At 44.9% G+C, this 17176-nt stretch overlaps 1 protein-coding gene and 1 long non-coding RNA gene across 11 annotated transcripts in view; one reads left to right on the forward strand and one right to left on the reverse strand.

The window, feature by feature from the left end:
- RUNX1 (RUNX family transcription factor 1) overlaps positions 1–17176 on the forward strand; it is a 243084-nt gene that overhangs the window by 180622 nt on the left and 45286 nt on the right. For 3 of the 6 annotated variants that reach the window (XM_037831861.1, XM_037831878.1, XM_037831868.1), the window contains one exon: positions 16415–16606. The exons of the other annotated variants lie outside the window; for them this stretch is intronic. In XM_037831861.1, the coding sequence (XP_037687789.1) occupies positions 16415–16606 (192 nt within the window). The remainder of the gene's footprint in view (positions 1–16414; positions 16607–17176) is intronic. 6 annotated transcript variants of the gene reach the window in all.
- LOC119531088 lies at positions 6841–14405 on the reverse strand. 5 transcript variants are annotated; one of them, XR_005216210.1, is made up of 5 exons: positions 14070–14405; positions 10733–11030; positions 9207–9423; positions 7724–7995; positions 6841–7499 (listed from the first exon to the last, which is right to left on the reverse strand). It is a non-coding gene; the product is annotated as an uncharacterized LOC119531088 (long non-coding RNA). The 5 variants fall into 5 exon arrangements; XR_005216211.1 differs by having other exon boundaries at positions 9207–9420; positions 14056–14405; XR_005216206.1 differs by having other exon boundaries at positions 14056–14405.

Here is a 17176-nt window from a genome sequence, read left to right on the forward strand (position 1 = left end):
ACCAGTTTGTTGGCCAGGCATAAGGCACAGCTTGATGTTTCTCAGCCACTTTCAGGGTTTTGAGAGGTGAAGTTGTAGGGAAAAGTGGATTCCCAAAGAGAATGAAAATGTTTTTCATTTCTGATGGTGGCTTGTTCTTTTATAGTAGCTGACCTATCCTTAATGAGTCAGAACTCATTGGATTTTTCCCACATTCCATTGGATTTTCTTCTATTGCAGACCAGTATAGAAATTATTAACTGTTGACAAATTAAATTTCTTACGGGGAAAGAGTACCATCAGAAGGTATCCTCTTCCAGGGATGGCTTCACACAAGCAGCACTGGGGACTTGTCTTCTGGGGGTAGGTAGAACATTTAGGAACTTGGACATATATTGAAAGGTGGTCTTCTGTTTAAGCTTGAAAGATGTAGTGAAAGGATTTTTCAAAGAAAGAGTATTTGAGCATTGCCTTTATTTATTTCTCTTTTTATATTCTCTGGCTGTAATGAAAACCTCCAGCTCTTGTCCCAGTGTCTGTAATTTAGGGTGACCATATGATAGTGTGCTTTGCCATAACGTGGCATTTTCCCTGCAGATATTTCACTAAATAATTTGAATTTGTGAATTAGTTCAGTGCCTTCGAGGAGTGTATTTTGCTTCAGAGAGCTTGAGGGGAGCGAGCTGCTGTGTCCGTAACTGACCCGCCAGGGGCCTGGGCCTGGTGGTGTGGATTGAGCTGTTGGTCTGATGTCGTAAGTCATCACCTATCCAGCCAGGTATCCAATACACCTGGAGCACTGAGAAACTTAATTAAAATTTCAAAAGATTATTAAAGCAAATATTGGCCATTTCTGGGACAACTTCTGCCCTCGGGTTAAAGGAGTCCTTCACAGTAACTGATGTGTTTGAGCTCTTGGGAATCACAATAACGGATAGCAAGGCCGAGCCAATAATTAAAGACTTTAGAACATGCTACTTACTGGGGCACTAGCCTTCTTGCTGACAAATCTTTTTTTTCTAGAGAGAGTTACAGTTAAAAGTAAGTCGATGGGAGGGCCTAACTTCGTCACTCAGTTGCTTTTTTAAAAACTTTAAGATTTTGCACAAACATAATTTTCTTTGGTCAATTGAAGTATAAATAACAAGTGTATTATATATACAGAAGAAATAGGATCCGTATATGTGGCAAGTATGTGTTTCAAATGAAATACAGGAATGCATGAAAGGAACTTGGAAGATTATGGTGTTTATGGACCTAAAAACATTGCAAATCAAAGTTGTCCAGAAAAGTGTGGCACGAATAAGCATCATGTTTATGGCTTGTCCTTGGGATTGAGGGATACATAGTTCTTTAGGAAATGTTATTTGCTCTTAATCATAAAAATACCTAATAATTATCATAATAACTAACAACTTAGGTGGTGCTAATTATTTGCCCACCATTGTTCAAAGTGCTTCCTATCTATTAATTTCTATCATCTTCACAACAACACATAAGGACACTAAGTCAAAAAAGAAAGGAAGTACTTTGCTCAAGGTTATGGAATGAATAAGCGAGAATTTAAACCTAAGCCGTTCAAGGACTGGAATCCACAGACTTGAGAGTCTGCTTTTAAAAATAACCTCAGCTGTTCAAGCTCTGTCATATTGAAATTTCTGTTTTTTTTTACGAAGAGATTTTTTCAATACATTTCTGGTTCAAAAATGGTTTTCTTCAAGAAAACAGAACCGTGGAGCCTTGGCAGCTGTCATTTTTGTGCTGAGGGGAGAGAATCAGCATTTTTCCTTGGGCGGGGCTCAGCCAAGGCTCCCCGGGGCAGTTCCCACACTCAGTCATGGCAGGTCATGGCCACGGCCATACATGCCACGTCTCCACAGTCTGCTTGGAGACCTGGCATCAGTGGGGCTGAAGCAGGGACAGCGTCCAACATCAACCCCCACACCCACCCCCATGGTGGCTTGCAGTAAAGATCAATAATGTGACCAAATGACCCGTGGGGAACAGTCAGAGTCAGGTCCCCACTTGGGCAAGGGCCTCCCCAGCGGGCACGTGGGCACAGCGCCCAGTGTCATTTTTTGCACGCAACTGCTTGGTAGAACACAAGGTGGTTCTATGGATCTGTGATCTCAGGACTGGAATTTTCAGTCCCTGGGAACGGCTTCAAGCCTATCTTCTGGATAACAAATAGTGATCTGCTTAATCCCTCTTCCTTGGATTCTTCAAATATCCAATTTGGACGTTATTTCTTTCTAGTTGAAATCCTGATTCACAAAGGATAAAGGAAATAACTCTTCTGCCCTTTCCACCCAAATATAAAGTAGGAGAGATGCAGACGACCAAAGAGGAGGAAGATGCTGTGCTTACTTATGTACCTCCTCCCCCATTTGAAAGGGATTTCTGTGCTGAGCCGGGACATTTGGGGGGGAAGGTAGTCATCCTGGTACTATCATTCTCACAATTCCAAGCTACCCAACTACCACTTGGCAAAAGTAGTTTTTAAAGCATTAAATAATAACCATGCCTAAATGTTTCCCATGAATTTTAAAATCCCTTTCTGTTTATTATTTTTAGTAGCACCAAACTAGACCAAGACGAATTTTTATATGCCTAAGGATTTCCCTGGCCCTTGAGTTCTCAGTGGGCTTCATTCAGTCTAGGGGCAAAGGGAATGTGAAAGGACCCTGGAGAGAGCAGGTTTCTGCCTGGTAATCCACGATAGCCCATCCGATACAGCTCTGCTGGAGCCCAGCCCTGCCTGACACAGAAGTCGTGAAGATTTTTAGACAGTAGTTGTCTAGCTGCAGAAAGGAAGAAAAAAAATTCTGCCCAGGTACGAGTGAGAACCCAAAGAAATGATCTGTTTGCCGTCTCAGTCTCACGTAGAGGAAATGAGCCAAAACAAGAAATGAAATGTAAACCATTACCCTGAATACTTTTCTTCACCTGGACCTTGCAAAACCATATCACTATTTTAATGTCACACCAGTGAGGTCGTGATCTAAATGAAAAAATCACATTCCTGTTGGAATTTATTATATGAAGTGCTAAAAAAAAAAAAAAGAGGGAAAACTCCTGTCTGCATTTAGCTTCAGTTTCTTAATCTGCAAAATGTGAAAAGGTTTCTGGATTCTGAACTTGGGTAGCCAGGTTTTCTCCCTGGCGCCACCAGGTCAGTGGGTGTGAACGTGAGTAATTATTTTAAGCACTTTAGACTTCATTTTCCTTTTCTGTATAACCAGGCAATGGGACGAGATAATCTCTAAATTAGTTCCCGCTTGAAAGGGGTAACAAAATATTGTCAGCAAAATAGAGCCATTGGCTGCCCACAAACAGGGCCTCTTGGGGGCCTCCAGGCCTGCTGCCATGGGGACCCCTCCTGCATCATATGGGACATATCCACATGCACCCGGATTGCACATCAGATGGCTTTTTTTTTGGCTGGAAATTTTTGAAAGGACTTTTATAATTTGCGTTTTAAATTATCTGGCAATGAGCAACTTGTTTAATTTTCTGGCCCCGATTTCTCACCCATCAACATGTGATTATGATCAGGGGTTGAGATCCCCTTTTCCCCATGTTTTATCTGTGGGTCGACACTCAGATGCACGCCTTGTCTGGCTGAGTCCCCGTAAGACTGGGGCAGTGGCAGTTTTAACCTCACAGGCTGAAGGTGACAGCCTTTGTGGAATGCCTAGAATCAGACTGGGCCCACCATCAGGATTTGGAAAATGTTAGCTATTATTTGCACTGAGTCTTGGGCTCCTTTGGAAATGAGAAAAATCTAAGCAAAAAAAAAAAAGAAAAAAAGAAAAAAAAAAACAGACTTCTGAGTCCTAAATTTAAAAATTATTAATGAAGTTGACATAATGTCGCTTTTTTCTAGACAAACTTAATTAAATATTTATACATTTTGATTTTTGCCCTTTTCTTTTTATATTTAGAGCCAGTAAAATTTCTCTTCTGGCAATTTTGGGGGGCCCTTGAAAGGCTCTGGGCACTGTTCCTAAGCCCCTAATAGGTAAAACGTCCTTGTCCCCAAATGCTTCACCTCGTGGAAAACTCAGGTGGATAAAATCACGTCTGAGTAACAGTGAAAGGCGAGATTTATGATCTAAACTTGTGGGTCCTTTTCAAGAGATGCATGGCATGGCTCTGCCGGAGTCCCTTCCACAGTGTCCTGGAAAACTGAAGCAAAATGTAGCAGAGTCTCTTGGAATCGTCATTCTTCTTTTAGGGTGAGGCAGCTCACCCGAGGGTGCTTGAACCTCTGGCCACAGCCAAGCTTTGCAGGTGTAGAAGTTCAGAGATCAGCGCCATCAGAGGGTCTGAAACCAACCTGTCTTTCTATCCTCATTCCTGGGTTTGGGATTTTTATTTTATTTTATGTTATTTATTTATTTTCTTTTGGTATCTGTTTGGGGAGTCTTTCCTTCCTGTCCACAAAGGCCTGTCAGTGGTGCATTTCAATGGCAGAGTGCTCGCACTGCACGGGAGAGGCCTGGGGACCCTGCTGGCCGTGTGTGGCTCCTCGGTTTGCAGCCGATGTTCTTGGTGGCCCGAAGGAGTGGCCCTGACCAGGGGTGGCCGTGGAGCGGCTCAGCTGGGATGCACGTGGCTGGACGCCCTTTGGAGGTGGTGACCCGGCTGCACGCGGGAGCAGCTGAGCCGTGTGCTGTGTGAGCAGCCCCCACGGCAAGGCCAGGCCCCGAACCGACAGCTTGCTGATGGACCAGGGGGGACTGACGGGCTGCGGTTGGCACATCCCCGCTGCCCCCGTTTTTCCGCCTCCCCTCAGCATGTTCTAACACAGCTGCTTCTTGGCTTTCAGGTGGATTTAGGACTTTTTCATTCACTAGCCACTTTCCATTTTTCATTTTGAAAAACTTTTGGGGGGTTTTCCCAGAGGCTTGTTTTTTTTCCTGCAAGCCATGTAGCTAGGAAAGGCATGAGTAAGAATTTGATCTCCTGCATCTCATAGAACAACACCCCCGCCCCCCCCCCAAAAAAAAAGAAATCCGGAAGTTCAGCTTAAATAAGGAAAAGCTATTCCCTCACACTAGATCTGTGTTTAACTTCATTTGAGCTAACTCACAATTTCTGTGTTCTATTCTTTCCATGCACATTTCTTTTAAAAATAGATTTTCTTGAAGTTTGCTTTGTTATTATGAAAGTATTAAAAATTGACATTAAAGGTGGGGTAAATTAGATATAATCTAATACTATGTATTCTCAGACATATTCCAAGATGCTGATATTTGGTGGACTGTGAAATGTCTACTTCATAGTGTAACGTAAATGTGGTATATTTTCATCAAGTTCTACATATAAGTTAATTATGCAGGGTCACTTGGAAAATTTGCTATATTCAGTATCCAAATATTCTGGATATACACTTAAAGATGAAAGAAAAGGTAAAACATGTAGGTTAGGTGCCCAAAGCAAAGTTCGTTTTTTTTTATTTGTTTGTTTTTTTTTTTTGAGTTACATGGTTGAATTAATCGGCCAACTCCCTAGATCCAGAAAAAGCAAATTAATGGCAATACATCGGTTTGGTACTTCCATGATTTACATGTATTTAGGTTCCATTAAAAGAAGTATTGTCAAAACCCAGACTATTTTCAAAATCTTTCGGTATATTTTCATATACTGAAATGTCAAACATTTGAGATTTTGTTTGTTTTTTTTATTTTTGGCTTAGAAGTCAGTCTTCTGGTCAAAAGAAATACAAAGTAAACATTTGAAATAAGCTCGTAAGATAATATATAAAATTATGGCCCCCCTTGGATTTGTTCCTTGCATCTTATTTTTATTCTTCTTCAAAGTGCTTCGATGGTATTTCCCCTTCATCTGTTTTTAAAAGAGTTAAGGACAAATACGCAAGGTTGTGTCATTTCGCTTGTCGCTCACGCTGCTAGCAGGGTTGGGCCAGAGTGAAGCAGAGCATGCGGGGACAGAGGCAGTGAGAGAGGAGTTTGGAGCTGGCTTCGAGGCTGCTCCTGTCCCTTATGAGCTGCGTGTCGCCGTCTTCTCATCTGTAGAAAGTTAACTCCAAATACTGAATCTCTGAATTATCCCTCATGGAGAGAGGGGATCTTTTTCCAAACAATGAAAGGTTTGATCAAATGTAGTTCTGTTTCTTAACTGAATGTTAGTATCCATGATGCTGTGGGACGTGCCAAGGCACTTATCTTCTAGAAGCTTCTGCTAGGTCATCTAGAAGATGGGAATAATAATATAAGCTCTGTCTTCCTTCTAAGATTGTATTTGGATTACTTGGGATAATATATATGAAAGTGCCTTTTAAACAGCATATTAATTAGAAAGTGTCATATTAATTGGTACTTATTATTTTAAACTAATAATTCATGGATCAGTTTTGTGTGGATTACCATACAAAAATCTTAGGGATCTTAAATGATTATTGGTTTCCTGAAGGTAGACTTTTATCTCCTCAGGTTGTTGAGAATTGGTGAAAAGAAAATTGTAGAGAAAAATCTAGAGACATTTAAATCACTCCTCACTGTGAATCTATAGTTTTAGAAATGTTATCACTTTGCCATTAGAATATCTTAATATTTTCTTTGCCTACTACTATTTACCCTTTTAAAATGTTGGAAACAGAAAGAAATGACATTGACAGTTAAGAGAGCTTGTTTTATTTTATTTTTCTTTTCCAAAACCAAATGCAGTTTTTTCCCCCCACAAAACTCTATGATTGCATTTTCTTTTGATAAAAGGCATGTAAGATCATAGGGCAAGTTGCCCAGTCCTTATTCCTCCCCCTCCCCTGTGCCTTTTAAAAATTAATTAGTTCATTAACTAATTTTATTCTCCCCCACCCGCACCCCCCATGCTGCTCCCTGAGATTGCTGGCTTAGATTTCAGGCAGGCGAAATGTTATACCCTTTAGCCTTAGTGCCAGTTTCCCAGGAGGAGTCAAAAGTTGCAGCTGCTTTGAGGTGGGAACGTTGCAAAGCTCTGGAGACCAGCTCGTTGTCCTGTTCATGTGCTGAGTCTTGTTCATTTGCTGACCTGCTGCAGGGAGCAGATTCAGAGAAACCCATTGTATGCCTTCAGCCAGAGTCTCAAAATAAATAGGTAGCCTCGTGCAGGGAGAAAGAACTGGAAACCGCTGAAATTTGAGTCTTGAGGGCCGGGCTGTTCTCTGGGAGCTGCTCTGTTGAACTCTCCAAGTAATCCTGAGCCCTGGGCAAGGGAGTGGCCGGCCTGGTGGAAAGGCTGCTGGCCTGGGACTTGAAGGTTCTGTGCCTGGCTGGCTCACGAGGTTGGGCAGCTTACAGGCCCTCTCTGAACCTCGGTCTCCTTTTCTACAGAATGAGAGAGAGGGATGCAGTGGTTCTTGAGGTCCTTATCAGCTCTAACGGTAGGCTTCAATGTCTGCAGAAGCAGTTGCCCTTTCAGAGCATAGATAGATATCCACGAGAAAGAGAAACGGAGAGTGTGGTGGGGGGCACCCAACTTGGGGACCACAGTGTCTGAATTCAGGAGACAAAGATCTGGGAAAAGAGGACAAGGAGGAGGGAGGGAGAATGGATCTACTCACATCCCATGCAGGGAACAGGTAGGGTACAAATTCAGGTCCACTCCAGAGTGACATGTTGCAAATAGGAGAATCATGCTAACCAGATTTCCTGTAACTCTGGCAACGTTAAATTAAAAAAAAAAAAAAAAATCCATATAAACCCATCAAGTGCCCAATTGTCCAATCCACAATCCCTACCTGGCCCTTCTGGAAACTGGCCGGTCAGACACCTTGCTGTTAATTCCTCGGTCAACTCCAAAAGCTGGGTTGAGTCCTGTTGACTTACTCGTTGGGGTGTTGCTGAGAGAAACTGCCTCTCTCCTTGCCTCCTTGGCCTCCTCGCCGTCTTCTGGGTTGTTCTTCATTATTTGCCGTACCTATCTTCACAATCTAGCCGCAAACAGCTTTGGTTGACCACACCACTTCCCTATTGAAAGTTAATACTGTTTGACTCATTCTGTGTTGCTAACCTGGAGCCAAAGAAAACACGGCAGAGAATAACCGGCTTGTATGGAGTTTTGGAAAGCTCTCCGAGGCCCTGCTTTCAAAACCCTATACAGTAGCTTTACTATATCTCTCCATTGCAGCTGCAAAGAAAATGAAGGAAGCAGAGTGGTTAGAAAAAATAAAAAGTTGGGAGTGGGGACGAGACAGGGAAGGGGGTGGGACGGGGGCCCCCTCAGGCTGGGGAGCGACTCCTGTGTACATTATCTGCAGCAATTTATGAGGCCTCTCTCGCTCGCCTGAGATGTTGCTATTGCACCCCAGAAGAGTCATACAGAAGAAGGGCTGTGTGCGGAGTTTAAAAGCAGAGAAGAAAGAGTTCAGGCATTCATTGAAAAGGCAGTTTTCCCATTGCATTTATAACAGCACAGCTTGGAAGCTGGCCCCACCAGGCCAGGGAAGGGGGAAGGTCTCTGACTTTCCAATCTGGAAAGGATTTAGACCCAAGAATGTAGCGGGGGTTTGCTAGGGAAGTATTGGGGCCTGACTCAGGTGTGGTTACCGGGGGAAATAAACAGAACATGTCCTCGGCTCGTCACCTGACACGGGGCCAGTGGAGACCCACGTTTCCATCACCATGGTGTCACTCTGGGAGCTCTGGGCCAAGCAGCGCCTTGCCCGTCGAGGTAGCTGGTAGGGTGGATTCCTCAACAGACACCCCTTCCCAGCTGGGGACAGTGGGAGAAAGCTTGTCGCAGGATAAGGCGGTCATTGCCAAAACAACCTGGAAACTTTTGCTCTGGATGGCACGAGGTAGGACTAAAAGCAACAACTTGTTTCTGTTGGCTTTCTTACCAATAAGGGGCTGTGAGTGGCTGGGTTGACGTGGACCTCTATGCCAGCCAGTACCTACACAGCCATCTATCAAAGGACTTGGTTTCCTGCTTCCTTCAAGGCCTGCCCAGAACTTCTGTTGGTATTTAGGATATGAGACAGGGGTCAGACTCAGATGCTCCACCCCCGCTGCTGGGAAAGTCCCCTAGGGCCCAGTGAGGGAGACTTTTCGAAATAGGAGGGGATTTCCATACCCCTTTTTAGAAGCAGGAGTCGTGGAGACCTTCAGACAAGCTGCCAATGAGCAACCCACAAAAAGCCTAGCCCAGGGATGGGAGTTCATTCATTCATTCATTCATTCATACATCCATGCAGCATATACTGGGGCATCACCCTGGTGTACCTTGGTCCTGTCTGAATAGGCTCAGCCTCTCTGCCAACGATTCCTGAGAACTGGCAGGGCAGGTGGGCACTGAGGGCTCCTTCAGGGAGGTGAGCAAGCCTGCATGGGGAGCAGATCACCAGGGCACATCGCGATGAAGCAGGCAGGGTCCGTGGGCCTCTTGGACCATTTTCTCCCTTGCTTCAGGCCTTCCTTCACCCCCTTGGGGCTAGCACTGCTGGCAACCAGAAAACAAAAGCCAGTTCAGTGGCTGCAGACAGCATTTCTTTAGTCAATAGTCACCTCTTGACACTGCCCCCAAACTTACTCTAGAGCAGTCTGTCCTGCCTGTCTTGGACTGAAGCTGTTCCAATAAACCAGACACAAATTCATGTTACGGGCTCTTCTCGCTCTGGGGTTCCCGTTGGCTTGCACTAAAAGGGGTTTTCTTGAGACAACGCCTACCCATGATACCATTCTGATACTTGGAACCACAGGCTGGTAGAGGAGAAACTGTGAGCTGTTGGCACCCCGTTCAGGAGGTTGTCCACGCCACACAGGGCAGCTCTGGTCAAGAGCAAAAGAAGCAGGCCGTGTCCCCACGCTGTGAGCTACAGTTATCTCCTGGTCACCAGACAAATGGGAGGTCACCAACAGTGGCGACTGGTGACTACAGACTTTGACTCCTCAGTCTGCTTTTAGGGAGGCCCAGATGTCAAAAAGCAACTGTGAGTAAAAAACTCCGTGCTGCCAGGGGCTATTGGCCTTGAACTGCAGGAAACACAGTTTGGGTTTGGGTTTTCGTCCCAGGGGCCTGGTGCTGGGAGGAATGGGACGGGCCGAGCCTGTGTGGGCCTTTGGCCTGAAGTCTGCCTCAGTTACTGATCGTGCCTGGGCTCCAGCTGGCTGCCTCCTCACTTAATTCTTGTTTTCTACACCTTTCCTCTTATGCTTATCTCTAAAGATTATTTCTTCCCCCATATCTTGAGGACAGTGATGGGCCACAGTGTGTGTGTGTGTGTGTGTGTGTGTGAGAGAGAAGATCCTTTGTGGACGCCGTGGCAGCTCTGTGCTTAGTTGAGGTTCCCCTTTAACTCAGAACAACAGCCTTTTATCCATCTTTCCTTTTCTCAGTGTGATGAAAGAAACAGAGACAATGCGTTTTACAGACTAATTTAACTTCTAATGAGATGATTCTCCATGAAACCCCATCTGCTCGGTTATGATGATATTTCCCAGCAAGTATTTTTCCCAAGCCTAGTCACTCTATGCATTTTAGCTGAAAACTTGAGTTCAAACTTCCTGTGCCCCAGATGAATTCTATTTGCCTATGTCCATAGATGGTACCATTCGGGAAGGATCTGAGCACTCATTCATTCATTCATTCATTCAAGTCAGTCTTCAGCCAGCTTTCGTGACTGACGTTCAGTCAGCTTCCTAGCAGGTTTTACAATAAGCTTAATGGTCAACTCCCTCTGGAGGCCGCCTTTGGATGATAAAGGGAAGGGGCAAAAGTCAGGTGGGTTGGGTCAGCAGGAAAGGCTCACTCGGTGAAGGCACCCAGGGGGCTTCAAAGGGATAAGAGAGGATGCATGGAAATTGATGTCCGAAGTCACCGATTCTAATTTTCCAAAAGGCCACTGATGAAACCGCAGGGGACAGAGGGAGAGTGAATTCTTAGGACTGTTGTGCAGAGCTGCCAGCCACCAGCATGCAGCAAGGGAGGGCAGGCCAGGTGGAATCCCAGATCTGAAGACCTGGCATAGTTGTGCGGATCATGGATGAGCTCTGAAGACCAATTTGACAGTTGGGCTCAGAACTGGCTCCCAACGGCCAGGTATCTGCCTGAAAAAGACAAAAAGAAAACTTGGAAAGCCCTAATGTCATATGAAGTTGTTCAAGAAAGCCCGTGCTTAAAGTCATCCAACAAAAACCCGTTTAGTAGATAATTGCTGCAAACGTAATTGCTACAAACGCTTTTAGAGCCCCTTGGAGTAATCCATCTTAGTACTTTAATTCTAGGCTTCCAGATAAGGAGGCTGAGTAATGAAGAGACTTGCTCTTGTCCACGGGAAAGTTTGGTGGGAAAACAGATTTAGATCCGAGGGTTCTTAACAGCCAGACTGGCACCACACTTTCCTGGTGCCATGTTGTTTCTTTAGGGGAGAGGAGGATTATGGCATCTGCCTTAACACTATGATCCTTGTGGGTGCTCAAGGAGTCTTAACTGCTACAATTCAGGAATGGAATAATAGGGTCCACGTAACCGTTTCCAGTCGTTTCCCAAAGTCATACCTTAGATGGCATTGCACAAATTCCTTAAATTACTTCCTACTTGAGGATTCTGGGTTCTACCCACAGATTAGCCTGATTATTGTGATAGTAACTCAAATAGAATGTGTCCAGTGATAATGACAGAAAGACAGTCCCACACCTGCCTATCTGTGGGGCACAGTTTTGGCATTTTCGGTTAGCCGGTAAACATCTAAGAATTTAAAAAGCAAAGAAAAAGACAACCAAATAGTTATTGCCCAAACCAGCCTTTCACCCAGTGCCCACAGATACTTAGTCTAAACCCATATATTTGATGTTATATTTGGTGTTTCGTTTCCCAGTAAATTAGAAGCACTCTGATCTTGTGCTCTTCTCTTAGCTAACGATATGGGAAGAAAGTGGGGAAGAAGGTGAGGCTACCTATGTTTATATAACTTGGGCAATATATGTAGCTATAATGTGTGTTATAATGAATGTAATGTGTTTTGGCATAGATTATATATCATAAATTTTTATTACATTATATGCAATATATATTTTGCTACAATTTATGTTTTAAAAATATGTAACAGTTTTATATTCCATATTTAAATAATATGTAATAATATTTAAACAATATCTAATATTGGACAGTATTGCACAATATTGAAGTAACCACCTGCCAGGCTGCTTTAAGGAAGGGGCACATTCATTTTCAGTACCATTGCTTTAAAATCCTCATGACCCTGGAACCTAGAGGTGAGACTGTTAAACCAGGAAAAATGAGCTCTTCTCTACACCCATTGATTCCTTTTCCATCATCATAAGACGGTAGCAAATCAAAGAGTAAAAAAGCCATGTTTTATACCATGATCCATGTATTTAAGGTCAGATTGATTGTCAGACATCTTTTGAAATACTTATCTTCATTTTAAAAAGAAAGTATGCTCCTCCATCTTGCATAGGAATGTAGAGAGAGAAAAATGATCTGCAATAGATAGTCTGTTCATCTTCAAATGGAAGAGGTTGTGGTTAGAAGACTTATAAATAGCCATATGTATATATGCATACATGTACACATATATATGGTCTTATTTCACATAGATTTTTCTCAACTGCTTATCATGACAACGATTTGGGTATATACCCTGCTAATTTTTCTGCTGAGAATCTGTCAAGAGAACTAGTAAACCCATATCAGAAACTAGATGAATATGCTGACTACCAGAAAATTGCTTATTCTCTCTAGTCAAAATTTTCCAAGAAGACGTGGCAATTTATCCTTATCTGTTTTCTTTGATAGAAGATCATATACTGTATTTCAGTTACGTGCAGCCACAGATCAAAATAGTTTCTTGAAAAAGGCAATTGAGATAGACATACCTGTTCAGTGTATTTTTAGAGCATAAAACTGAAAGTTGGTCACCTTATCCATCACAAAATATCATAATATTTAGGGATACCCTAGTGGGCAACCATCCCAGAAAAGTACATGTGTTTGGAATGAAGAAGAAAAATTTAGAGCATTCTTCATCTATTTTTATTCTTTTTTTTTTCTTTATTATTCTGCATATATAGTAAAATGCTTATCAAATGCTTTTTTTCAAAACTGTGAAAAATGGTAATAGAGAAACATAATTTAGGATCCTTTTCAGCCCTGCTTAAGATTCAGTAAGATGCCCCAGTATGAAATCTTGGGGCAGCCACTAGTTTAAGCACCACCATATAAACATTCACACTTGACTTGTAACATGCTCAAAAAGGCAAGGCTGCCAAAATGCATCTCTTTGAGGCTGCATCGTAATTCTACCAGAGGGTTTGATCCAAGGTTGAACCCCTATTGCCCCCTGAAGCCCACAGAATGTTCATACTCAATAAGAAAGAAGAAAAGTGATTTTTTTTTTTTTTACAGTGGCCATTTCCAGTGCTCCTCTATTTAAAATTCAGGAGCAAATTGATGTTTTAATTGCACAAAGATACAGGAAACGGTAGACATAAAACATTCATTTTCCCCAGCTTGAAACTTTATACCGGAAGCTCCTATATGTCGTGCAAAATATTGCTCTTTGGCATGTGAAGTCTGATGGTTTCAGAAAAGAAGAATTAGTTGGTTCTTTGATTGAGTTTATAATAAATGCATCTGAACCACACCTTTAATGTGAAAATGGTTTTTCTCCACCCCTCACCCCCCATGCCTTGGTGTTACAACTTTGCAGCACTGTTGGGAGTAAGGGGCTGACGGTTCCCTGGAAAGATAATAATAGCCCTCCTACTTACTGCCAGGATCACACATGGGCAGGGTGTGGAATGAACTCTTCCCTGCTCCCCCGGCCATTAAACTCAGCCCCGTGACTCTCAGGGCTTAGGAAATAGCTTAGAGTGAAGAATTGTTTTCTCTAAGAGTTATGCCCCAACATTCCTCCTAAAGCAGACACTCATCAGTTAATCTCCGTAAATGACTCCAATTTTGGCAGGTGTCAGCTGGTATAGAAATTGCTCAAACATTAAAAACTTTTTTTTTTTTAAAGCATAGGGACACCAGCGGGGATAGGGAAGGGGGTACTAATAATAATAATAAAAATGTCTGACATTGTTTCTGGCCACAGCAGGGACTTACCTGAAATGACTTACTCTTGCTCTGTTTCTCGGTGGCCCATGTCCCCAGGCAGACACAATTGGTGGCCCTTCATCCAAGGCTAGTCGTGGACTCCACCGAGCCGAATACCGTCTATTCCAACCGAGTTCGTACACATCATTCCCCTGGGTCACCAAAGGTGTTCTTCAAAAACACCACTGGGTGTCCAAGGAATGTGACGTTTGGAAACAGGGAGAAAACCCTTTGGGAGCCTTTGCACCATGACTTCACTGACTGGCATTCCTTCTGAGGCAGTGGAAGTCCCCAGAATCATTTCCCCTACCACCTTCTCTGAGTCCTAGTATCAGGCGTCAGACCGCCGTAGACAGTTAAAGAGCGGCTTACTATGTTTTCAGTGGGTTTTGAGTTGGGATTGTTTGTTTTTCTGCAAGGAAACATCACATGTCACAGTCTGACCATCAGGAAGTTATGAATGTGTCTCAAAGATAAGAAGAAGGAAGAGTGGAGGAGAGCTCCATCCAAAGACAAGAGATTACACCATGATTGACTGAAATAGAATGTTTTAGAAAAGGTTTCCATGCTTGGGAGGGAAAGGGATGAGGGGGGTTGCTCTGAGGTCTGGCCCACGGCCTTTCGTCCACAAGGCAGTGCTTAAAATACTCAGCGGGTAAGAGGCCACTCACTTGTTGCCCAGCCTGGGTGAGTCAGGGTGTTTGCGCTCGTGTCGAGTGTTGGGGACGGGCGCGCTGAATCAGACTCCAGATTTGCCTCGGTGACAAATGTAAAGAGGGAGCGTTGCATTTGAACTGCACAAATATTATGCTTAAGTATTTTTCCTCATCCTGGAGCCAAACAGGTTTTGTTGATGATAAAATCGCCGTAATATAGTGGGCCCTTTTTGTGGGCTGGAATTTGAGACCGCGTAAACTGTGCCAAGGAGCCTGGCAGCAGGAAGAAATGACAAGCCACGGAGATTTGGAGCCATAATATAAGTTATAAAATTTAATTTTATAATTGTAGCGGTTGGAAGCTGGTCTGAAGTAGATCTCTCCCACCCCTGCTCCTACCCCAGGCAGGAGCAAAGGGTGGGGGTGGGGGGGCGGTGGGGGGAGTGGAATCAACAGATCCTCTTTCTAATTTAAGATTGGGTCCGGGCATGTGAATGAGCACTTCATTGTGGCAACAAGCAGGCTTCTCCTGTCTTGTTTTGAGGCCACTTGACAATGAGGGGAGGTTTTGTGAAATCGGTCAATAACTCTTTATTCAAACCGCAGGGCGAGGAAGGAGCGGGAGGGGGTCCTCTTTGGAAGGGGAGTGAGCCGCCCAGGACCCCTGTCGCTGCCCTGGAACCTCAGCTCTGCTTGGAAGAGCTGAGTCTCTGCTTTAAAGATATCTGATGGGAAATTAAGGGGCAACTTGGGAGACAACAGGCAGCCAGCCCTCCTGGCCAGCCGGTCCGACCTGAGTGAGTGTCCTCTGCTCGCTGCACCCTGGTGTTGGGGACTTTGATTAGGAGCAAGATGAGGCCACTTCTTGCCTAGGCAGACCCCGAGGGGCCCCTCTTGCACACCTGAGCCCCTTGGAAAACCTCACCAAGCCCTCCTGGTACTCTCTCTGGGCCTCCCGGGAATATTGGACAAGAACAGGGTATATCTTCCTGCCAGCTCCCTCTGGAGGGAGATGCACCGGAGAAGGAAAGCTCATGGAAGGCTTGTTGAGGAGAGGGAGAGAGGCTGAGGGGCCAGTGATGCCCAGCACTTAACAGGAAATCTGAGCAGTCCTGGGCCCGTGGGTTTGCAGCCACACCTCATTTCCCGTTGGAAGGGGCAGGGGCGTGCCGCGAAGCTCGGGGACCCACTCTGCTGCCTCTAAAACCTGCTGGCAGTTGGGTATGCAATAAGTAGTGACTGTTCCAATGCCACTGGGTGGAGGGAGAGTGGGGGGAGTGGGCACCTTTCCTGGCCGCCATAGCTCAGCCCATAGCACATGGCCAAGTGCCAACCACTAATGCACCTTCTTCCCTTCTGGCCATCACCGCCACCACCAAGCCCTGTCCAGCCACTGCATTCCACCCAGAGAGGCGGGGTGCAAAGCGGGGGGGGGGGGGGCAGGTGCCAAGGCCCAGGCTGGGGGTGCAGCCTGTGGCCAGTGTGGCGTCAAGAGTCCCCGTCTGCTGCACGGACAACAGCTCCAGATTCCCACTAGTTTGCCAGGTTGGCAAATCTCTAGCAAATTCCGTGTTGGGGGTGAGGGGAGAGGGAGGGGAAAGACAAGAAAACCCTAAAGTTTAGAGACTCCACAATACATTTTCTGATCTTTTCCCTCCCTCCTTCCCTGCCTCCCTTTCTCACCTCCCTCCCTCTCCCACTCCCCACACTAGGACATCGTCAGAAACTAGATGATCAGACCAAGCCCGGGAACTTGTCCTTTTCCGAGCGGCTCAGTGAACTGGAGCAGCTGCGGCGCACAGCCCTGAGGGTCAGCCCGCACCACCCAGCCCCCACCCCCAACTCTCGGGCCTCCTTGAACCACTCCACTGCCTTTAACCCTCAGCCTCAGAGTCAGATTCAGGGTAAGTACTTCCCACCCTGCCCTCGCACGGGCTGCCAACCACAGCCCTGGCCCTGAGGGCAAGACCCACCCAGACCCAAAGTGGCTTCTCCTGCTGCTCAAAGGGTGGTTCCGGATGCAGCTGTATCACTGCACCACCTGGGAGCCTGTTGGGAATGCAGTCCGGGGCCCCAGCCTGAGACTCTGCATTTTCACAAGACCCCCAGATGGGGAAACATTGCTGTCTAGGATATAAGGGAAATGTGAATGTATCTCTGTATCTCTACGTCCTCCATCCATCTGGCAACTTGAATTTTGTCCAAGTTAGCTTTGGCTATGCTTTTTTCTGACTTACCCATAAAGCTTGAAGATACACCCACACACACACACATGCCAAGGAAAGCAAAAGGAAGGATGTTTCAAGTTCTTATCACCTTCAGATTATTTATGGGGACTGTATCTAATATATGATTTTTACAGATTAAAAAAATGCAATAGGAATGTATGGCTGCCATCATATAAAAGATATTATTTGCAAATCAGTAAAAAAAAATGCAGTCCCCCACCCCCATCTCTCACCAGGGAGCTGGCT

This window comes from Choloepus didactylus, chromosome 1, assembly GCF_015220235.1.
Source record: "Choloepus didactylus isolate mChoDid1 chromosome 1, mChoDid1.pri, whole genome shotgun sequence".
Classification (NCBI taxonomy): domain Eukaryota; kingdom Metazoa; phylum Chordata; class Mammalia; order Pilosa; family Megalonychidae; genus Choloepus; species Choloepus didactylus.